Below are 25,270 nucleotides of genomic sequence, written 5' to 3'. Positions count from 1 at the left end.
TAGTGTTAAACAAACGCAAATAAAATTTGTAAGAATGAGTTAAATCTAATATAAAAAGCAGAATTTCACTTTTTTTTTACATTATTCTGTGAACCCTAATATAGAGGTGACTATTGTTCTACAAGTTCTTGTCAAAAAATTGTTCTGCAAGTTAGTGGAGCTCCACTTTGTAAGATAGCTGAAGGTAAGGTATATATATTGGACCATGTATGTTGGACCTGAATTTCCAGCGTTGGAGATAACCACACAGTCATGTGATTCTTAATCGGACCACTAACATTCTTCTAATTTTACAAAAGTGGCAGAGCCATTTTGCTAGCTACAGTGCTTATTATTACATCATGAGATGGTGGCTTATGATTAATTTATTTCGGAGTATCTCATAGCCAATACGTGAGCAAAACCAGAACTAAAACTTTTAAAAATTTTATATAAATAAATCCATACTTACAAAGGAGGGAGAAAATTTATGTAAAATGCATGATATAGCAAAACTACTTGGTCATTAATACATCGGGAGCGAGAGTTTCAGCTATGCTTTTCAGAACACGGGCTAATTCAAAGCAGTATGCTATACATCAAAGCACAAATATTGCAACGTTATATGAATTGAGAAAATAAGAAGCACAAATAGAATCAAACATTAAGAGATCAAAAGAGAATAAATAAATGAGAAGAATTTTGGTGGAAGGACATTGTGGTTGATCAATAAAAACGATATAATCTTTGATATATCTGTTTTATTACATTAAAGTTTAAAAATTAAACTACCATGGCCGAGGAACAATAAGTTGGGAAAAATTACCTAAGTGAAAAATGGAAAGAAAAAATGATCCGAAATTAAGTGAGTTCATACTCTTATGAAGAAGTTAATTGCAAAATTAAAAATAGACCAAAACTACGTGCTGAATTTTTTTATAAGGACCAAAACATGTCACTTTATATCATGAAAACTAAAAACAAAATTGACTATATTTTTTTTGGTACAAAATTAATTATATTTATAAGGAATAAAAACTAATTTAACCCTTCTTTAAATAATATTTGTGTCAAATGAAACCGTGTATTGTTGGAACTTGGATGAGGAAATACAGTATGTTATTGATAAAACTTACGACTTTAAAAATGTAATGCCCATACGTGTATTGTATGGTGTACCACAAATATCCATTGTTGCATTTAACTAAAGAAAGCAATAAATGAGAATTGAAATAGGAGAAGCTTGGCGGCTACAACAGCAAACCATAAATGGAACAACAAATTAGGCATAATGGTCTTGGTCCATTGCCTTCATCCGATCAATGTCAAATTTTCAACCATAATGGTTTACGTATTTAATGAGGGTGGTCGTGCTTTCCTAAACTTTCCTTATATATCCCCAATACTCTCTATACATATAGAAACTACTTCTAGTCAACAACAAAGGAACTGAAAGAGCTCATTATATTGCAAAGGAGTAAAAATGGGTAATGCTTGCTTTGGAAAGAAGATGAGCAACAAGGGAGTGGTGCACCCCGTGGTAGTTCACCGCATTCGGGATCAAGCCGTGACGATCAAGGTGAAAATGACCAAAGGCCAACTCAAGGATTTAATAGGGAAGGTGGATACAAACAATGACAATTTAGAATTAGGCCATTTGATCGTTCAAGAATGCTCCAAAGGGAGGCTTCGTGCTCGTGTTGTAGCTGCTGCAGTTGGGGATCATCATGATCATTCCTACAAGTTTTCAAAGGGGCAGAGTTTAAGGCCAATTCAAGAACATAGCGAAGATGTGTAGGTGACAAGAATGGTGTTGTAGCTTAAACATTTTCTTTTACCTCTCTCTCTCTCTCAATGTTTAAATTCTAAAAAATTGAACCAAAACAATTTAGTTTGTTTGCCTGTAACTTAGTCCCTTTTTAATCATTGTAAAAGACTAAATTATTGCCTTTTAATTATTGTTATACAACTAATTGTCTTTTTTACGTGGTTCATGTAGCGATCACACATGTCTCAACTTTTTTTTTTTTCCCACAGATTAACGGTTGTTTTTCTTCACTTAAACCAAAATAGATTGCAGTTTTTGTGTCAATGACTCAAACGAGTCTTAACTCTTATGCAAAAAGAAAAAATGACTCTTTAATAGATAAAATATAAGGGGCTTTTACAGTGTAGTCAGAAAACTGATTTTTTTGAAAAAGTTATTTTATTTAATCAATAGTATAATTGTCGATGTCATAGCAGCTAATGTCCTGCTGGTGGACCACTCTAAAACTAAACTTTACCTCATTACAAATCAGTCCTCATACAAAATATTAAGGGGAATTTTAATCTTAGTGCACAAATGGGAATCTATGTTTAATTTTGATTTAATCAGACACACAATTGCAATAAGTAAAGATATAATGACACCTTAAGGGAAAATGTGCAATACACCATATAATCTGATATGGTATGGATTAAATACACAAATACTCAATGATTGTTCATTTCACTTCATAAAAAAATCATTATCATGACTTCATATAATTTTCCTAAAATAGGTTACCAGCTACAACGTTTAAATTTTTGTGTGCGTATAAGTAGAAATGTGTATGTGCTTTTCATACTTTAATAAGTTGAAATAAAATTCTTCAATTTATTTTTGTAGAAGAGGTTATTGTTACCTACACTTAACTCCCCTAAACTGTCACTCAACATTTGTATTGTACTAGTAGTATTACTATTGAAGTTATTTTGTTCAAAATAAGACTAGGATGTAAATGAGATGAGTTGAATTTGTCTGGACTTAACTCGATAAAAATTGGTTAAATTCGAGTTTAAAATGAACATTTTATTTAGTTTAAGTTCGACTCATTTAAAGTTTACGAAAAACTCGGTTTGATTCGTTAGGTTAAATTTGTCTGCTCGAATCACATAATTAAAAAAATTATCAAAAAAGTAAAATAAAATAAAATTATATCGTTGACCTTTTAATTTTTCATTTAAAAAGAAAAGGATTGAATTTAAATAACAGCTGTCATAAACATACATTACTTTAAGGATTGGCACAAATACAGAGTTATAACATGCATATAAACATACAAATAAATATAGAAAGCTAAACATGTAGCAAGCTATAAAAAACCAAAAACAATAATACAAAACAACACACTAAAACTAATACATGTAATTCCACGCACGTCCATGCACACACACGTATACGCATACACATAATCAAGCTAATTTTGTTTTTCAAAAAGGAGGAGAGCATAAAAGGACATGCCCTCCCAAAGTACATAGATCAGATGAAAAGAAACAGACGGGTGAGCAAACTAAACCCTCTCAAAAATTTACAAAACTGAAAGTAGACATACATACCCAACATAATTATACTAAAACAACCTTTGACCTGCAAGGGGATAGTTTCAAAAAATTATAACAAGATAAGGTTAGGCCTAAATTATTCAAGTCATCTTTCAAAAACCTCATGCTACGAGTTTTAACGATCCATTTGCCCCATCTGTTTCAAAAGGAAAAACTACCACCTTAGAATATGTTTCCAACCAAAGACTATTCAAGTTATTACCCGAGCTATTTCAATAGCTCTCATAGATAATTGAGACAACTTATAAACCAAACGAGCTGAAATATATAGTTCAAGTTCGGTTGATTTAGTTAACGAACTTAATTTTCAGTTCAAGTTCAATTTATTTTGTTCATAAACTAAGTTTGATGAGTTAATTATCGAGTTCAAATTATTTGTTTGAACTAAGTTCGAGTTGGCCCGGTTCATTGTCAAGTAGGAAAAGAGTCGAATCGTGTTGAACTCACTTGAACTAGACTTGATAAGAATTGGTTCAATTCGAAACTCAACCTGAGTTCTATGAAAATTGGCTCGAGTTTGACTCATTAAAATAGAGAACAACTTTGTTCAGCTGGCTAGGTTCAACTCGTTTACTCAAATCACTAGGAAGGGAAAAAGAAAAGAAAAAGGAGGGATACAAAGAGCAGCAGGCCGGTATAGAATAGAAGCATGGTTCTAAAATGGGCCAAAACATAAAGCCCAACAATCAGCACTAGAATAGCTTTAAAACCCTGAAACCCTAATCTCACAAAACATTTGCGGCGCTGCGAAACTCTCCTCCTCCTTACTCTTCTTCTCGTCGTCTCCGATCTCATTTGGTTCCAATTTCAGGTAACACTGCTTTTGTTTTTGTTATTGGAATTAGAATTTGAATATCATTATTCCTTCCTTACAGATCTTGATTGGTGGTGTGATAATTTGTATGTAGTGTGAAAATGTCGCTCGGAGAAACTGCTTGCTCATACGCCCTTCTCATCCTTGAAGATGACAACATTCCAGCAACTGCTGACAACATAACCTCTTTGTTGAAATCCGCAAAGGTTGATGTTGAATCTTTCTGGCCTGCTTTATTCGCTAAACTTGCTGAAAAGAAAAATATTAGGGATTTGATTGCCAGTGCTGCTGGAGGTGGTGCTCCCGGAGTAGCTGTTGCCGCTGCTCCAGCTGCAGCATCAGGTGGTGGTGCCGCTGCTGCTCCAGCTGCTGCCGAGAAGAAACCAGAGCCAGAGGAAGAAGAGAGTGATGAGGAAATGGGATTCGGCTTGTTTGATGAATAGGTTTTATTTTTAGTATAATTTGGTGTCGATCTATTATTAGCTCTTGGAATACTTGAGGATTCGGCCAAGTAAATGTTTTGTTATTTTGCTGTTGTTTTTGTTTTTGAACATTTCACTGCTATCAAATCTTCTTATTTTGTGTTTGTCTTAACATGTTACTTGAATTTCATAATTGATACAAGATGATTGCTTGGGTTATGTTTATTTTATTGTTGTTTTCAAGTCTGAATTTCATAGTATTCATCGAAAATGAAATCGAATGTTAATGATTTTGTGAGAAAGGTTGAAATAGACGTTTGTTCCTGCTATACCCTCTTTCGTTGGAGATCATCAAAGCTTGGGATTAACTCCCATTGCTTCTCTGAGCTTGTAATCAACTCCTGTTGGTGCTCCTTCTCTTAGAAACCATCATTTGCCTAGAGCTTTGAGTCTTCTCTGTCATTAGTTTTAAGTCCTTTGTTGCTGACGTTGGATTAGGATTTTAAAAAACAATTTTTGCTTGAAAATGTCTAAGAATGCAAGAATGACTTCTAAGATTTTAAAACACCACCAAGATTTCAAAGGATTTATATCAATAATTTAATTGTGTTTTTCCTAGGTGCTTATGGGGTGTTTTATTTTTTTAATAGTGTATTATGCTATTGAAAATAGGTTCTGTACATAGAGTCGTCTTGAAATAAAAAGATTGTTTGAAGTAGAACTAATAAGTTGAACAAATAGCTAAAATTGTACTCCCGGCGAAGGTAGCTCTAACTATATACGCTTTTTCATCAGTTTTCAGAAGGAAAAAAAATAAATAACAGAAGAGTTTTCTTCACCCGGAACAAAGTAAGAAACAACTTTTACAATGCGCACTTGGAAATGAATCTCGTTGGACATCAATGAAAAGGAAATTGATCAATCTCAAAAAAAATTTGAGATTGTTAGAATGAGTATTGTGTACATTTTTAACTAAAAAGTCTTTCAAAATCTACTCTATAAAAGAATCCATCACAATCTATAAACCAAAGGAGACTATACAAGTTGTGAGAAATTTCAATTGAATATCAATGGATTTCGTTGATTGAATTATTTATCACAAGATTAAAATTGTTTAAAGACAAATAGCTTAAATATCACAAGATTTATTTATATTTTTTTAGTCTTGATTGAATTCCACTAGTTTTTATAATAAAAAAGTCTATGAAAATCCTTCGAAATCTCAAATCCAATTAACCCAATAAGTAGCAAAAATCCTAAAAGTTTATGGAATTGTGAGACTTTTTCGATCAAAAGAAGATGGAAAAAAAGGTTGTCCTAAAAGTTGCTAAAAAAATGGTTGTAGAAATAAAATTTTGCATTCAATAAATAAACTCATTTTCAAATGAAACTCCATTTGCATAATGTACTTGAATCAAATGTCAGCTGCAAACTTTGAGAATGAAATTGAATCAAATGTCTGCTTGCAACTTAAATCTAGACATAGTTTTGAAATGTACACATTTATTGTTTTCTAACAATCTACAGGAAACAATAGTTAACTGATGTTGGTGTCCAGTTTTAAAATTTTGACGCCTTTTATATTTATTTATTATTTTTGCATCGAGTCATTGGATAAGTTAATGATTTTTTTCTTGCAATGTTTTATTCTTTATTGAAAATTATGGTTGAAAATGTGGTTGAGTCAGAACCAAGTAGTGTCGTTTTAAAACTGCCTAAGGTTGAAGCTTTCATTGAAATGAAACCTTCTATTGAAGATTCCGTTGAATTGAAACATTATGGTGTTTCCATTCTTCTTGGCAATGAAATAGACACAGCGCCATTTTTTCACCAAAGATAGATGAAAATTCTGAAATGATATGATTAATTAGGTTCGTCAACAAGTAACAAAGATGAGATTTACTATAGCTATAGAGAGATCTAATCTCCAAAAAAAACAATGCAAATGTTGCGTTGTGAAAAGAGTGGTGAATATAAATCACCAAATAAGAAGACGAAATCAAAGCTTGAAGACATTGACTTAGAAAATGTGGATGTGAGTTTAGGATGTGTGATCTAATTTTGCTCTTCATATAAGTAATTGCTTGGTTTGACATTTGCAATTGCATTCTCGTGTCCCAATGTGACTTCATCGTGACTTTTAGGAAGCTATAGATTCTTTCTTCAGCTTAGATATGTGTTGGTGGCTTGTCCCACCGCAATTCCAAACATTGGATAAGATAAATCATTATTTCAAGAAAAAATCGAACTCAAGTTCTCTCCAAAAATTTCTCCAAAAATACCTTAGTTTTTTTTTTTTTTGGTTACACTCAATCACTTAGTTAGTTGGAACATATTTTTTTAGTTTCATATCAATTCAAACATGGCTATTTGAAAATTAGATTTAATTTTTCTTTTTGTATTAACTCTGATACTCATGGACGGAGATCTTAGTAATTTGAAATTTAACTGAAAAGTATGTAGAGTGTGACCAATAATTGTTTCAGTTATGATTCAAATTCAATTTCTTTCAAAAACGATTCATCATTATTCTTTGAATCATATAGTGATCGGTTTTTTTGTTTTACCATTAAATGTTCTTATTCTTTGGAGGTAGCAAATAAATCCTGAAATATGTTATAAATAGATCTTAAAAAAGTATTTAAAATTTTAAGCATCTATAAATCATCATAATGTAACTAATAACTAATACTGATGAATTAAATTCTGTAAATCTCTGATAATAAACCTGTAAATCAATAGTACTAATAAATAAAAATTATATACCAACTACTAACAAATTATGATTATCTTTATTCACTTAAATGTACATCTCATTTTTTTCTTATTAATACATAAAAATATTTATAAAATGTGCTATAACAAAGATTTAAAAAAGATGCAAGTAATAGTAGTTTGATAGATTTAGACACTACCAAAAAAAAAAAGTTTGATAGATTTAGAATATAATTTTAGCTTGAATCCATTTTAAAAATCAAATCCAAAATATAATCCAACTCGATTGTCAACTTTATTGCTATACTCTTGATTTATTTATTTTCAGTTTTTAAGTCTTTTTTTTTTTCAGCTTCCTTAAATTAAATTTAGACAAATACGTGAGATCCGTAGAAAACAATTTCCATTTCAGTTTCTTAGAATTGGTAGTTTTACATATTGACAAGGAGAAAAAAATACTTTTAAAGTGAGTCATTGTAATGTAGAGAAGATAAAATACCAGTTAAGATCATTTCAGAAAACAGTAAAAATTGCTCTTCTGACATTTCTTTTTATTTTTCCGGAAATGCAACACAGTTGTTCACTTTAAGCGTCTTTTTTTTTTTTTGTTAACAAGTAAAACTAACACAAATTTTATGAAATGAAAATAGAAAATGTTTTCATAAAGTAAATGAGCCGTAATACTTGGATACATTCTAAAGTCCAAGTCCCTAGTGACATCACTGGGTGCAACATAGAAGTCAAATTAATAATACATTGACCGATAAAAGTGAAAGTGCCACTCGGATCAATTAATTCCACATGTAAGAGCAAATTTACATTGTATCCCTTCGTATGCCAGATTCTTGAAACTGAGTATAAGAATAAGAATAATCAAATACAAATTGAATATAAAGATTACATACATACATAAATCTATCATACCATTTTTTCATTTTAAACATATAATATGACCAAGCACAATGCAATGTTGTCATGCCCTATGTCGAACCAGTATGAAATAAGAAAAAAAATGGCATATCTTTTCTTATAAAATTGACGTGCAAAGCCTACAACTCACAAGCTCCCTGATCTTCATACATCAACATCTGAACGGGTTGGGAACTCAATGCCCCTAAGTGCAGGTATGTTTTCTAAATCCTCTTCTGAAAACAGCGGGAACAACCATAGAGCCTTTTTTGTGCCAAAAACCTATAAAATAGGTAAAATAGAGATTTAAAAAACCACAGAAGAATGACTGCATTCACAGGCTATTAGTTTAATTAGAGATCATGTGGTCACAATTACTTTTTGATAGACATTGTTCGGATTATTCGTCCGTAGAAGACTTAGTTTCATGTTGAATTACATCAAATTCATCACATTACTTAAGATTATTCTGTGGCAATCGATATAATCTATGAAGATGATTCCTCAGTGGAAGACTTATGTTAAATTGTATTAAAAATATAACATTGACGTCATTAAAAGTTAAAACTATGTTTTGGTCACACAGAAGTAAGGCTGGACGACGGGCAAGTTCAAATCCAAGCCTCCTAATCTGACCCAAACCAAAACGAGATATTTAGGGCCCAATTAGGTCCAATGGCCCTTTTGAGATGGGCAGGAAGTGGGGTCATTAGTTTGATAGTTTCTGTTCCCACTTTTGAGTTTGCTAAAAAACTCACCCGGCGGCTAGAAATTCCTTATTCCGCGGCAGTTAACTGCCGAAATTTCATGTTTTTTTAGTGTAAATCCGGCAGCAGTTAATTGCCGGTGGGGGTAAATGTGTAATTTACTGGTGTTTCGTAGCAAAGGCAAAAGTGGGAACAACATTTTTCCATTGGTTTTGGTGAGTTAGTTGCGGCTTGTGCCAATATTAGGTTAGATTGGTTTTTGGGCCCCTTTTCCATTTTTGGGGCAATAATGAACGACAAGTCTAGGCTCGGTTACTGCTGACCTGACTCAGTACTAGGCCAGGACCACCAACACTTTCCAAACATGTTGTCTCCAATCTTCCCTAACCTAGAGAATAGAGGTAGCTCAAGATCTTGGTCTTGTCTCCGCCATTGCCTACACCATCGAGGACCGTCATCTACAACTTTTGTGATCTCTCTGTCTGCAACTCACACAATCTCTCTGTCTACAACTTGCCACTGTTTGTAACCTTATTTTGAATGGGCTCGGTCACAAATGAAATTCTTTTCAACCCAATGACCTGCAAACCCGATAGCAAAGGCAGAAGTGGGAACAGCATTTTTCCATTGGTTTTGGTGAGTTAGTTGCGGCTTGTGCCAATATTAGGTCAGGTTGGTTTTTGGGCCCCTTTTCCATTTTTGGCGCAATAATGAACGACAAGTCTAGGCTCGGTTACTGCTGACCTGACTCAGTACTAGGCCAGGACCACCAACACTTTCCAAACATGTCGTCTCCAATCTTCCTTAACCTAGAGAATAGGGGTAGCTCAAGATCTTGGTCTTGTCTCCGCCATTGCCTACACCATCGAGGACCGTCATCTACAACTTTTGTGATCTCTCCTTCTGCAACTTACACAATCTCTCTGTCTACAACTTGCCACTGTTTGTAACCTTATGTTGAATGAGCTCGGTCGCAAACGAAATTCTTTTCAATCCAATGACCTGCAAACCTGATATCCCCCACCCCCCCACACACACACTTGCATTTGCTACCAGGTAATTCAGGATCGGGTCAGTTCGCAGGCCCTTGTCCAGCCCTACTGAGAAAGTGACTTGAGGGAACCAGGGAAAAGTTCTTGCATCCTCCTGAAGTAAGAACTTTCTTACTCCAGCTCCCGAGGGCATCTTTACAGTCTATTTTAGTTCCACACATTTTATATTTCTATATCTTTCCTTTTCTCATTCTTTATTTACAAGAAATGGCTAGAGATCCCTCCTTCAGTGATAAAATTCCTGCTCCAAGAGGATGGACATTTCTCTTGGGGGGAAGATAGGTCAGACAGGTATATGGAAATGCATTTTTATGCTTTTACATTATCTCATTCATTCCTTACACTTGTTCCTATAACTTAATTCATGGATATAAACTTACCAAGTAGCTCTTGAAACAATATGTTGCATTACTCCTCACTTTAACTAATCCTTGTTTGGTGTTCATACACTTGAACTAAAGGTATTAAAAAAACACATTTTCTTATTTACATTATTAGTTTTAACTCTAAATATAGTTTAATATTGTTAAACATTTTTTATGCTGTTCCACCGTCATTTTGTATTCAATGGCTACTTGATATTTGATATTACCTGCTCAAAATTCTTCTTCCTTCCCACGTCGTACCTCCACCTAACTCCTTTTTTCTTTTCATGAACCTAAAACATCATTTTCAAAGATAAACTTTCACATAAAAGAAATCACTAAGCTGCCGGAAGAATAATCAAGAATATACAATGCTGATATCTTAGTTTTCTGAAAACAGGGCCAATTGTTTTCAAAATTACCTGGTATACCAGGCTTTGTAAACGTCAATGCCAATGAGACAACAACGAATGGATAGTTGAACAAATTAATAAGTGAAGCGAAAAAATAGCCCTCAAATACTTATGCCCATAGTGTCCTTATCAAAAATGACCAAACGGTTTTGATTATTCTGTTGTAAGAGTTTAAAAATAGCCTAGCATGATTCCATACCATGACAACAGGAATATGCTGGTTCTCAGACACAATTTGGTGATATTGAGCATGACCATTAACCAATTCAAATAGGGTAAATAAAAATAATAATATTGTATTGATTACCTCTACTGAAGTTGTGTTACTTAACAGAAGAGATAAATGCATGACTATGAAACAGAGAAGACTCAGCGCAAAGGCTAAATTGAGAACTGCATCAAGGCAATCAATCTGTAAGGAGCAATAATAGTCACAACAATGCAATAAAAAGCTAGTCTTGAGTAACTTGGTCTATACAAGAAAAATGCTTATACTTACTGGAAGCCAAGAAAATGGCAGAAAATCCTCCAGGAGACAATTTATGATTCTTGGCTCCACCTACACCGAAGAATCTGAGAAAACTAGGGATCAGAGCTAAGCAAACCAGCGTTGTCTCGAGGAATGTATACAGCTACAAATAGTGGGGGCAAAAAAAAGAAAGTTAGGAATAGCATACCAGAAGTAGCAAGTACTTCAATATCTTCTAACAGCACCCCTTAGTTAAGGATATATCATCAATGTATACTAATATAGCAGTTGTATTAAAATAATGCAAAAATCAACAAATCTCTAGCTAAAATTTCAGTGATAGGCACTTGCGAACAACAAACAAATGTTCCCTGGTTAAATTCACAGAAGCAATGGCTTAAGGAATTAAGAATTTTTGAATCGTTTGGTTCAGATTGACGGATTTTATTCATTTGGTGTCCTTTACAAATTCAAGAATGAATTTGGGGTATTCAATGTTACAGATCCAAAGGCATGGGTAGTCCACACACTTTTATTTTGTCACATCTGTAGGCATTTTTGTTGTTTTTTGCTATAAACCTGAGTGTTGCGAATTCATCATATTTTGATTTAGCTGCTTTAAGATTTGTATTGTTGTTGATTGATGTAAATTTTAAAAATTTGAATGAATGAATAAATATACTTTTGTTTGTCAAAGAAAGAAAAAAAGGAAGTAAGAAGTGAATTTTGAGTTAATTATAGTATAAGAATGTAAGATGAAGAGATAGATAGATAGATACCAAGAAGAGAAGAAAATACTTGTAGGTTCGTGCCCCAACGCAATTGACGACCCAAATGCAATGATGATCCATCTTAAGAACACATCTTTGACCTGTAATGATAATGATATAGTAATAAAGTAATAACTAAAGAGAAACATTAGGAGCAAAACCTAACCTAATTGATAAAAAAAAAAAGGTTAGAACATACTTACAGATAGAGCAGTGATGACAACGAGGAGGCTTGGCGTTTTGGCATCGAGTACAGTAACGACCAGTGGAAGGTGTTGTTGTTGATGCTGCCTCCTCCAGTTCGAATTCAACGTTTGAAGGTGGTGGAACAGCAACAGCAGGAAGTTGAGGAAGTGGTGTCCAATTGAGAGGAACAGAACCAGGATCATTAAAAACGGCCATAAAGTAAGACCAAGTGAGTAGAAGAAGAAGAGTGTGAAATAAGAGAAGAATAAAGAAGGCGGAGAAAAAGGAAGAGGAAGATGATAAAGGAAACAAGAGAGGACCCCAAGTAACGAAAACGACGGCGTAGTAAGTTAGGATAACAATAGCGGCGAATAAGAGAATCATGAAGTAACCTAGAACTCTGAGAGCGGAACACAGTTTAAAGAGATTCATGTTTTGCATTATCATTATTCTTATTCTTGAAGAGAATATTGAAGAAGGAAGAATTCGCCTACTGTTTCTTCGTGCTATTGGGAAAAGGCGTCTCCATATATCCGAAGCCAGGGTTGATTGATTGATCGATTTTGGGGTTCCTCCGCCGGATCAAATCCCTCCGGATGTTAAATAGTACTTCTATAATCTAATCTCTATTGCAAGAGAAAATTAAAATGTTTAATGGAGAGAGATAGACGCATAAAATAAAGTGGGTTCCACAATCATTAATTATTTTCAATTTTTTTTAAAAAAATTTGAATCATTATCTCTCCAAATAGAGAAATGGAGAGGATACAATATGGAGAATATCTTAATATTATCGAGAATTTGTGTTATTAATATATGGGTTAACATGTCTTTACCCCTTTATTTGGGAGAATTCTTTACACGCTCTAAAAAAAAGTTTATATTTCAACCCTATAATATGAAGAGTCATCACAAAACACCCTTGTGATATGAAGATTCTCCGCAAAACACCCATGACCTCATTCAGACGCTGACGTGGTGTAACGCCCACTTTGATTTATTTAATTATTTTGTTGAAATTAGAGTCTATTAAGATGATTTATATGATTGATGTGATTTTTAAGTGATTATGTGATGTGTGATATTTTATTTGAGAAGTCTTATTTTATTATTTAATAGAATAAGATTTGAAAATAAAATAAATATTGAGATGAGGGTAGGAATAGAGGTTGAATACAATATTGATGATGATCTGTGAAGCTGTTATAATATGATTTAATGTTGATAGTAATTGATATATTGTATATGCATTATCTGAATTATTTAAGATGTTTAAGTTGTTGTTGATTATCACTTGATATTATTATATCTGAATATGTTTTATATACTGCCTATGTTGTTGTTTGTTTATTAACTAAGCTGCATGAGTCGATCCAAGATGAAAGATGTTGTTCTAAATGATTGGATTTATATGAGAGGTCGATGTTTCTAAGATGTTAAGTTGTGGAGTCCATGCATACTCGTTCATGTTGGGGGCTTGATGCCCTGGAGCCTTTGCTCAATTAAGTTGAGGGCTTGATGTCCTGGAAGTATATTAATACTTAAATACATTGAAGGATTGATGCCCTGGATTGGTACCACATGCATGATTAAGAAGTTAAGTTGCATAGTCGAGTCGAGGTTGCATTGTCGAGTCAAGTTGTTAAGTTGTCAGTTTGTTAAGTTGTGTTTTATACATGAGCTGTTAATGAAGTGTTATATGATGACATTATTATCTATGATGAAATTATGATGTCTTTATGTTGTTAAATATAATTGATGAATTATATGCTTAATATTATTGTTTGTGAAATCTCACCCCTTCTGCTTGGAAATGTTGCTCTTCGTATGAGTAACTTGCAGGTGATCGATAATAGGTTGTTGCAATTGCTGCCATGAGTGGTTTCATTCTCACGTGTGTCTTTAGGTGCTCTGATACGTAACGGGATGGGACTTTGTTGCATGCTTTTCTATTCCTTACGTATTGATTATGAATTTACATGACTATGTTTTAGATTTGATATTTTATGAGATGTTTTGATGAGGCCTTCGCGCCAAAGACTATTTTAGATTGAATTAATTCTGCTGCGAAGTTTTGAATATTATGTTGAATTGAACTTTGATGGAAAATTAGTTAATTATTTCATTTATGTTTTTAAGAAAAGAAGTATGACATTCCGTTTATGTGGAAAACTCTGATTATTTTTATGTTGGGAAAAACGGGGTGTTACACGTGGCACGCTAATGTATAATTATTTTAATTTTATTTTTTTTAAAACCTGACACGTGCGTAATGGTCACTGACGTGGCACGCCACTCTGTAATTATTATTATTATTTTTTTTAAAACCTGACATGTGTGTAATGGTTTAAAAGATTATTTTTAAAAAGATAGAAAAAAACTGAAAATTAATTTTCAAAAATTTGAAAATAAGAAAAAAAAAATCAATTTTTTTAAAAAAACGAATAAAATTGATTTTTTTTCAAAAAATAAAAAAATTCAGAAAAAATATTAATTATTTTACCAAAACATTCAACAATTAGCTTATATTATTTTTTCCGAATATTTTTAAAATTTTAATTTAATTTGGATTTTTTCAAAAGTTTAAAAAATGCCCCAATTTTCAATATAAATAGCACATGTAACAAATAGATAAGAATAAATTTAAATATTAAAAAATTTCAAGATTTTCTTATCCTCAATTTTTAAATATCAAAAAATATTCTCAAATCTTCAACACATCATAAAAAAAAATATAGAATAAAATTTTCGAAAAAAATCTAAATTTTAAATAAATTTTTATCTAGATTTTTTAAAATAAAAATATTTTCCAAATTTTTTTTATGTTGAGAAAATTTAAAAAACCTCTTTTTCGAAAATAATTTGATTTTTTTTTAAATATATTTTTCAAAAATTTTGAAAATAATTTTTAAAAATTATGGAAAATTAAAAAATTTTGAAATATATATTCTTCGTAAATTATAAATTTTGGAATTTTTGAAAAATATATATTTCAAAATTTTTTAAAAAAAAAAATCCTAATTATTTTTTATTTTTACAAATTTTTTAATATGCACAAATGCCATGTGCACCTTTAAAAAAATGAAAAACAATTAACTATACAGTCAGCACGCCACATAAGCAGATATACACAATCAGCATGCTACTCAGCTCACCACGTCAGCAGTTCTGCACAGTCACATGGGTCGAGGGCTAAAATCAAAAAATCTTATTTTACAGGGTTGGAATCTAAACTTTTTTTTTACAGGGGGTAAACCGAAAGTCGCCCAAATTACAGGGGGTAAAGACATATTAACCCTTAATATATTCAAAATTGAAAATTTGTGTCTCAGATACTTCTTAACAATACACTAAAAAAATCAATTTTTTAATTCAATTAATAAATGATATATTTAGTTTATATTGAGGACTAGATCAGTCATTTATTAAATAAATCTAAAATACGACGTTCTCTTATAATAGAGATCAGAGATAGCAAAGAAGAATTTCTCCTCTTCTATGTAGGCATTGCAATGGGGAGGTGTTGGACGAGTTTTATCTTCCCCGTCTCTATCCCTGACATCCATATCCAATCAAAATGAGAAATTGAAGTTTATCTCGCTCCGTGACAAGTTCATGTATCCTTGTCCTCGCAGTGAATCGTGTTTTTTTAACTAAAAAAATTCAACATCGAGGTCAATGTTACAATGCATTATCCAATAATATGTTCACTTTAATATTTTCTTGATCGAACGGTTTGATTTCTCATTTAAATATCAATAATACCAATAGAGATTTGTAAAATGTAACACCCCGTTACCCAAAAGCAATTAAATAGCATATAAACATCAGAGTATTTCACCAAACGGGCATGCTACATTGCAAATTCAAAATTCTTAAATAGAAAATAGAACTATTTAATCAATCCACTTGATAAAATATGAAAACATAGCAGCGGAATAGTTTTCAATCCAACAACATCCTACGGCATTAAAGGCCTTAGCATAATTCATCAACATTGTTCAAAAGACAATAAAAGGCTCCACACCACAAGTGCCAAAATTTGATACATGGAAAGGAAAAGCAACAATAACAATAAAGATAAATCCCATCCCACGTATCAGAGCCCTAGACACGACTTTGAGCCACCACCAACTACTCAGGATCACCTGCAAGTTACCCATAGGAAGGGCAACGTTTTCAAGCAGAAGGGGTGAGATTCACAACAATAAATATAGATATTAAAAATCATCAATTGAATCTAACACCCTAAGCAACAACACATTATCTTGTAGACATATATAGGTATAAGCCACAAGCAACAACAACATCAACAACACACCATAATCACAATGAGTATAATATATATATATATATATATATATATCACATATTCAACACCAGAACCATTTTATCAGATAACAACTGAATAACCACTAAGACTCATGCAAATGACATGACCACTGCTAAGACACCATCTTAGACTTCTTAAATGAAATGCAATAATGCATGTGGTACCAATCAGGACCGAGGCCCTCACCGCTTTTGAATGGTTAAAGCATTCATCAGGGCCGAAGCCCTCACCGCTGTTGAGCAACTAGTACTCCAGGACCGAAGCCCTCACCGCTGTTTTATGCATATGCAATGGACCTACTTGTGTATATCTACATACAACTGACCATGCAATGCAACTCCATGTGACTCAACTTAAACAACATGTATGATTCGATACTTTGCATACATTTCATTCATCATCAGCAATCATCAATCCAGCAATCAAAACAACCACAATAATGCATAATTACATGAAACTATGCTCAACACAACAACATTAAGGTACTACCATTCAAGCACGAAATTCAACATTCAGGAACTGAGTAGCTCGCCTCGCGAGCACATCTACTCGCCATGGCGAGTTCACAAAAACACTAGCTCGCCATGGCGAGTTCAAGGCGAACTCGAGGCGAGTGAAAATTAGGTGCTCTCGGGAAAAAATGCTATTTTCTCACTCAAACTCCAATTCTAAGCTCCCTATTCATCTTTTTAACCTAAAACTTCCACCATTCATCTTTATTATCATCTAGGTACCTTAAACCATTCCCAAAACATCTTATAACAACTTTTCAAAAATCAACTTTTATCTGGGCTTACTCGCCATGGCGAGTTGGACTGCTCGCGAGGCGAGCGATGAAGTTGCTCACTCGCCATGGCGAGCACAGCTACTCGCGAGGCGAGCGATGAACTTATGTACGGGCAGAAAACTGGTTTTTCCCAAAAATCCCATTTTCCTTCCAATCACTCCCCAAATCAGTTTACAGATGAGAAATGAATGTTTCTATGCAACCAAAACCAAATTCTAACTTCAGAACAGCAATATCTACTCCAAAAACCATAAATTCAATTAAAACCCAATTCCTCAATTTCACTCCAAAAACCTGTTAAACTCAAATCAGACTTTAAAATCTATACTATTGAAGTAAACCTCACCCTTACCTTAGAAATTGAAGAAGAAATGCACAGCAATGATCAACTCTTGGTTCTCCTCTCTTGTTCCTGGTTTTCTCTCCCTTGGCTTGGTTTCACGTAAACTGCTTCTGACATCTATTTCCCAACTTCCCTCTAACTTAACTCCCTAATATTTCCATTAACTCCCCATTAATTTTAATAAATATTAAATAACTCCCCTAACTCCAAAATAACTAATATTTCATACTTATTCTAATTATTATTAAATAAACCATATAATAAAATGATACACCATATAAATCACCCAAAAATCACATATATATAAATACATGCATATACTCCACATAAAACACCAACATCATATATAATAATATATATATATGCTCCACATAGTATAAAATTAATTAAATAAATAACTAGGGCGTTACATAAAACATGACAATTATCTAACCAAATAGCATGACATATCATCATATAGTTGAAATATCGATGTTCTAAATTAAATTATATAATTCAAATTATCAACCAAATTACACTTCATTTCATTATAAAATGGATAGAAGGATAACAAGGACAATGAAAGATCTTTGTTTGGGATAAACCAAAACAAAAATCAAACATAACTTGAAACAAAATCAAACATAAATAATAAAAAACACACCCGAAGATGGTGGCAGAGAAAGTGAAGATATGGCGAGACTGAAAGAGATTTGTGATTTTGCGTTGTCAATCTGAGAGAGTGAGCGTGAGACCGCTTTGAGTTTACACATAGGTTGGTCTTAAACTTACATGCCTATTTTGTAGGTGAATTATTTTTCCGCGCTTTCCAATTTTTCGCGTTTTTACCCCTTCAAAACATACAATCCAAAAATATCTATATGACGAGAGAGAAATGTATGGGGCGGCGATAAAAAATGTATTTTAATCACACGAGTATGAAGTTCCAACTCCAAATCTCTACATTGTCAAACAAAACTTAGATATCAACTATCATGTTTTATGCATATTGGCCTATACATCTTTCAGTGGGACATTGACTAATTGAAAATTTACCAAACGGTAAGCAAATTTATTCAAATATTATTTCACTTAGAGACTTTTTTTAATCAAGCGCACAAATTAATTTATAAAAAAAAAAAACCGGGGGACATAAATATACACAATAGAAGAAAAAAGACAATAAAATTAAAAAAGATCCTCGTATAAGGATATTATTTTTATTTTATCAAATATAATCATTCTCTGTCACTGCATGACTTCAAGCACAAACAATAAGCATATCATGAAATGTATTATCGTATTGATATTGTATTTGTTTCTTAATTAGATTCTCCACCAAATTTGGAGTATGTACAATAATTAGTTCCTTAGTGATGATGATGACTTTGACCGAGACAAAATTTTGATCGAACTAAAAGTAAAAATCTGGGGAACACTCTTTCCCACATGTCTAAGACCATCTCCAATGTTATGTTTAATGGGCCATTCAACTCCTTTTTTGTCTTCAATGGTTTGTTTAATGTGTGTTGAATGGAGGAAAAGAAGAGAGAGAAGATGAATACATTCAACACCAATTAATCCTGCTACGGATGCCACGTGGCGCAAGCAAATTGGCCCAAAACGGGCGCGTGTATCACACGCGCCGACAAGGCGCGTGAACGGTCAGAGATGCGGAGAGAGAAACGGTTTTTGGATAGATAAGGACAGGTGGCGCGTTTTAATTGGTTGTTCGAATTTTTATCATTTTAATAATTTGACCTCAATTATTTCGTTGTAAATTAATTTAAAAAAAAAAATAAAAAAATACCAAAATTCATGATTTTTTTTTCTCTATAAATAGAGACTTGGATCATTTGATTTGGACACACAAAAAAAAAAAAAACCAAATTTTTCACTATTATTATCTTTCTATTAGTAAACTAAGTGAAGTTTTAATCTTATTTGTTGTACTTGCATTTTAAATTAAGAAAATAAAAATAAATTATTTTACAAATTTTTTTTCTTCCAAAAATACTAAAAAATAAATAGTTAATTGTATTATTTTAATTTAATTATAATCGATAATTTTATGTAATTATAAAAACAAAAATTAAATAAGAATAAGAGATAAAAAGTGGTGGGGTAGAGTGTTGAATGAAAAACCATTGGAGATGGTAAATGTTGAATGAGTGTTGAATAAGAGAGAGAAAATGATGTGGAGCGTTGGAAATTGAAAAAGTGGTGTTGAATGGTAAAAACCATTGAGGATGGTCTAACATATTTTAATATTTTTGCATGTCTTAAATCGAGCTCAAATTGACCTTTTCTACCTCCTAATTCATTACAGTCCTAAATTGTTACTTAAGGTTCACTTCAAAGGCTTGTAAATTGTCATTTCTCTTAAACCTGCAAAGCATGACGTGGGCCTCTCCCCTCATGAAATTTTTGATGCAACACGTGAACGATTGAGATGGGTGCTGCTTTTGCTTGTTATGTCTTTTATCCAACATCTAGAGACCGAAATTTTATGGAATGTCTTCTTAATTCATTTGTGAAAATTTCTCGTGAACAAAATGGATCTTTACCGTATACTTCAGGTTTACCCCTTAGGTGAAGAAACCTCGCATGATAAAAAAAATTAGGGTCTTGTTAATTAGTGTCACTAGTTAAGAAATTTAAAAGAAGAAAAATTATTTTGAAAACATTAACGGTTACTTTTACTAACTAATTATTACACCACTTTTTAATAAAATCTTACCTCTTTTAACTGCTTAACCAATTCCCCAGGGACACCGGTTAACATTCTCCAAAAAATTAAGATCCAATCTATCTCTTGATTTCCGACAAAAATCTTGTTATCCGAACAAAAGTCTAACCGCGTGGCCATATTTTCCACAACTAAAACATACAACATGTAATTCTTCATATTCAAGATTAAGAACAAGATAACAAATTTGGGTTGCTCTAGTGGTATAGGCTTGGGACTTGGGAGTGTGCTCCTCCTCAAAGCAGACCCGTTTCTGAGGGGGTGCAAACAGCTCAACAGAGCTGGGCCTCCCTCAGTCATGGGCCTCAATTTTTTTTTAATACCCACTAGTACTACTGCCCTCCAATTTTTTTTTAATACCCCCAACCATTTTTTGTACCCTTGTTTTAGCCTTTTAGGCCTATTAGAATTAAGTCCTCTTACTTTTGGTGTTAGGTGGGGGTTCCTCATGTATACGGTAGTTATTTTCACCTTTGGGTGTACCGCATATATACGACACCTTATATTTATCTTTTAAAAAATATAAATAGATCATTGTTTTTTTTAAAAAAAAAAAAATACGTTTTGATTTTATCATTGGCCTCTTTTCATTCTCAGAGCCGAGCCTCCGAATTCTTAGGGACGGCCCTGCCTCAAGGTCTCAGGTTCGATTCCCTCTAGTGTCAATTTGGGTGGGCTAATTTAACTTCTTAAAAAAAAAAAAAGATTAAGAACAAGATCTAGGTCGCTCTCCTTGAACTTTGAAATGAGTTTCTTGTCCGTATATTTTCACACAAATATGGGCAAATCAGCCAGGAGATTGACTAGAAGTCAAGGGGTCCACCTTCAACATACACAATATAGTTTTAAACAACCTGTTAGCGGTCACAAATCTACGTATAGTAGATTGGGGGCAACTGCCCCACTACTGTTCCAGTTATATAAGTCAAACGTTTGATATTTTAATGATTGCTCTCCCTTAAAATAATAGATTACCCCTGTTAAATAAAAATTTATAACATAAAAAATAATTTTGCTCATTAATTTTAGGGTTAATTAAGTTTTTGGTCCTAATTTAAATAAGAAGAATGTTTTTTTTTGTCAAATGAACTAATAGCTAGAAATTTTAAGGTGAATAAGTTAGGTGTCCAAGATTCAAACTTCGACCGCTACATATATTATGCATTGTCTTTTTTATTTGACAAAATATTATGCATTGTCCTTATCTATTGAGCTAAATCCACGATGACAAATAAAGAGAATGTTAATGAGTGTCATTGAGGCATTTGTTAAAATGATAAAATTAATAAGTTTACATTAAAATGTGTGTAATTATTCTTAAAGCAAAAATAAAAACTTTTTTTTTAAGATAAAATTTCTTCTAATAGATTCCTTAATCTTTGTCTTTTAAGACATGGATTAATAAAACCCTTTAAATAATAGATCATGCTAACTTGTGTCCTAAACATATGTTAAAGATTCCGTAGGTGGTAAATATTTATTAAAAAACATTAATTTTCAATCTCTTAAAGAATAATTGACACAATTTTATATACAAAATTTTCACTTTAAATTTTTTAACATGTGTCATAAAGACACAATTAACATTTCCCTTAAATAATTTCTTTGAAAGGTTATCCAAATTAACAATACTATATTTTCACACAATCAAAAGGAGAGATTACGCTTTTAAAACATATAGTGGTTGGCACCTTTTGGTCCTTTGCCTTTTAAAACACGTAAGTAAATTATTTATCATTAATTTTTTCAATTACTAAATATATTTTTGAGTAAATTATACTCCCCTCTCCTCAAATATGCTTGAATTACACTTCCCTCCCCTCTTATGTTAAAATATACACTCCCCTCCCCTCTTATTCAAAACATATTAGAAAATATTTCACTCCCCTCTCTTGAGAGAAGCTTGAATTACATTCCGTTCCGCTCTTAAGTTAAAATCCACGCTTTATTTCTTCAATATTTTTTTTATTTCTAATAATCTAGCAAAAAACTAATCTACCACGCTTCAAAGAAAAATAGCATTGCGGGTTCATTTTAATATAATCAAATTTTGATTACATATCTTTTTCTATTTTCTATTCAAAATTTCATTAACATATAGTTTTAAACCCTATTATAAAATATGAAACAACCAAAATTAAATTAAAATATGTGAAAAATTACTAAAGTCGATTAAGTATGGTTATTTAAAAGTGAAGTTATACTCTAAATTATCATATTAATAACAAAATATTTAAATTTAATTGTCATTGACATTTAGATCATAAAGAAACGAATTTATATTTTTTTAAATGGTGATTCAAAATTAATATATATTATAAAATTATTTATTTATGTTAAAATAGATGAAAGTGCAATCCATATTTAATTATTAAGGGAGTGGGTTGTAATTCAAGCATCTTATAGGGGAGGAAAATATTAATTTTATTTTTCAAAGGAGCGGTGTGTATATTTTGACATAAGAGGGGATGGGAGTGTAATTCAAGCATCTTTGAGGGGAGGGAAGTGTAATTTACTCTATATTTTATCATCTAAAAGATATTCCCTCCGTCTTGGATTAACTGAGCAAAAAGTTCATTTCACACGTATTAAGATAAATGTATAAATGAAGAAGAAAGAAAAATAGTTTTAAATGCACTTGTTATGTATTGGTATATTATCCACTATCATAAATGTAAAGTGGAATATATTAAATTGGAAATGATAAAAGTAGTGTTAATTAGAATTATAAAGGAAAAAAAGTACTCTCTCCGTTCCTTTTTAATTGTCACTTTTGCAGAATTTTTTTGTTTCTAATTACCTGTCAACTTTCAAAGTTCAATATAACATTAAATGTTGTTTTGCCTTTATTACCCTTAGTTATTTATTGCAGAGATGAAAATATATGAAAAAAAATATTAAATGATGAAGGTTATTATAGGAAAAAGATAAATTGTTGTATCAAAAGTAGTAAAATGTAATTGTTGTCTTGGTTTGTGTCAAAAACTCAAAAGTGACAATTAAAAAGGAACAGAGGAAGTAATTAATATTGTATTGAAAAGTGAAATGACTCAGTTATTTTGGGACACTTTATTTTTGCAAACGGCTCGATTATTATGGGACGGAGGGAGTAAGATTTTTTTTTTTTTTTTACAAAATCTAAAAGATAAGATTATTCACCTTATTTTTATAACTTTCTTTCCTATGAAATAAATTAAGAATGATTTGATTTATTTTGCTTTCCTTAATCCAACGGAGTTAATTTAATCTAATCCTCCGTCCATAAGAGTGAGAAAAAGATGATTGCCAAATCCGTAGTTTTTCCGAAGCTTCGGACCAGGCTGTGACGCTGTGTTATGTTCTGTTTTATCACTGCAACTTCGTCAGCTCTGATTCCAATCGTCTTTAGCGAAAACACTTTTATTTTATGATCCCCTCCTACTACTCACTACTACTTCTCCCACCCACCCACCCACTACCCTAAAAATTAATCCCCGACCCCCCTCACATCTATGGCCCCCACCAAACACACCCACAAATCCCTTACTACAATAACAACAGAACAGAAACAAAGGCAACAACACTACTCCTAATCTAGCCTACACGCCAAAATAAATGAATTAATAAAAGAGGACAAATAAAGCACAAATAGACAAAATCCAATCCAACCAACATTACATCGGTCCCAATATAACTTAACTCACATTTTTTTAAATTAGGTCTCAAGTTCATGTTTCTAAATAAAAAAATAGTATATATGGTTTAGAAGGGCTTTGAAAAGCCTAAATTGACTAAAGCATAATGTGACAAAAATTAAGAGTTTTTATTTTAATAAACTCGTTTTTTTTGTGATGGTCGATGTTTAAACCTCAGATATTGTATATATTATGCATTGTCCATACCAACTGAGCTAAGCTCACGAGGACAATACACTCGTCTTTTATCACGATGCACTTATAATACACTATGTTTTTAATTTGTCAGTGAATAGTTGATCTTATTTATTTTGTCAAAATAATAATAATTGATATTATTCATTTTACAATATATTTTTATGTAGCATTTTAGATTTTAAAGCCAGTTGGCCACTTTAGAAATGTCCAAAGAAAATTATATGCAAAGAAGAATACATGAACGCTTAGTTGAGATAACATGAGTCTCTTCTGTTTTAATCAAGATCATGAGTCATATCTTCTGTTTCTATGATTTGATACTTGTGCATACAACAACGTTAAAACTCTTAAGGAAAGTTGACTGCACATTTGACTTCCATAATATTTGAAGGATTTGTCCCCAAAATTGCACACACGAAGAATACTCGTCTTACACACAAAAAATTCTCAAAGAATATCTTATTAAAAACAATATATGATAGTCTATATTTAGAGAAAAATAGATACAAATAGTTTTTTTTTTAAAGGAAAACAGAGACACAAATATCTTTTTTTTTTTCTCTTCATGTTAACAAGTGTCCCTAAGAAAATAAAGAAAAAGAAATAAAAGAAAATTTTCATTAAAAAAAGATTGCTTCTTAATATTTCAAAGTATTTGATACACTGATTTTTTAAGATTTATTTTCACATTTAGTTTTTTAAGCAATGCCCTAGTCTTTGTTAGCATTTTTTGTTTTGTTTTGAATATTACTAAGGTGGATTTGTTAAAATCACAATAACCTAAAGTGATTATGCAAAGCTAACCACAAATTTAAACATAGATGATAAAGTAGTAGATCTTTGTGAGTAGAGAGTACCGATAATTAAACCTAATTAATATGACAACTATCAAATCATAGAAATGTAAGAAGAAGATAGAAAATAAAATGGTCAACAAAAAAACGTAAAAGTAACCAATGGTCGAGATGACGCTAACCGTCACAGATCAACGGCTGTCAAAGTTTGGGATTCACTTTGTTTGTTAGTAGTTACTTACACAA

General features: G+C 32.0%; 2 protein-coding genes across 4 annotated transcripts; one reads left to right on the top strand and one right to left on the bottom strand.

Moving 5' to 3' along the window:
* Positions 1-3,991: 3,991 nt before the first annotated feature.
* On the top strand, positions 3,992-4,806 carry LOC11433356 (60S acidic ribosomal protein P1-3). The gene is made up of 2 exons (XM_024769617.2): positions 3,992-4,156; positions 4,254-4,806. The coding sequence occupies exon 2, from the start codon at positions 4,261-4,263 to the stop codon at positions 4,600-4,602; it is 342 nt and encodes a 113-aa protein (XP_024625385.1). The 5' UTR covers positions 3,992-4,156; positions 4,254-4,260; the 3' UTR covers positions 4,603-4,806.
* Positions 4,807-8,032: 3,226 nt separating this feature from the next.
* LOC11432273 (probable protein S-acyltransferase 12) lies at positions 8,033-12,811 on the bottom strand. Of its 3 annotated transcripts, XM_024769433.2 has the most exons (7): positions 12,185-12,810; positions 11,991-12,082; positions 11,242-11,374; positions 11,050-11,135; positions 10,557-10,622; positions 8,357-8,487; positions 8,033-8,147 (listed from the first exon to the last, which is right to left on the bottom strand). In XM_024769433.2, exons 1-6 carry the CDS (start codon positions 12,612-12,614, stop codon positions 8,371-8,373), a joined length of 924 nt encoding a protein of 307 aa, XP_024625201.1. In that variant the 5' UTR covers positions 12,615-12,810; the 3' UTR covers positions 8,033-8,147; positions 8,357-8,370. The 3 variants fall into 3 exon arrangements, 2 of the variants coding, with proteins under 2 accessions (XP_024625201.1, XP_003626591.1); XM_003626543.4 differs by having other exon boundaries at positions 8,053-8,487; positions 12,185-12,809; XR_005643135.1 differs by lacking the exons at positions 8,033-8,147; positions 8,357-8,487 and having other exon boundaries at positions 10,588-10,622; positions 11,050-11,154; positions 12,185-12,811.
* Positions 12,812-25,270: the final 12,459 nt, after the last annotated feature.

Source organism: Medicago truncatula, chromosome 7 (genome assembly GCF_003473485.1).
Source record: "Medicago truncatula cultivar Jemalong A17 chromosome 7, MtrunA17r5.0-ANR, whole genome shotgun sequence".
Lineage (NCBI taxonomy): Eukaryota > Viridiplantae > Streptophyta > Magnoliopsida > Fabales > Fabaceae > Medicago > Medicago truncatula.
Note: the sequence above shows the minus strand (reverse complement) of the source record. Positions and strands in the feature narration are given on the sequence as shown.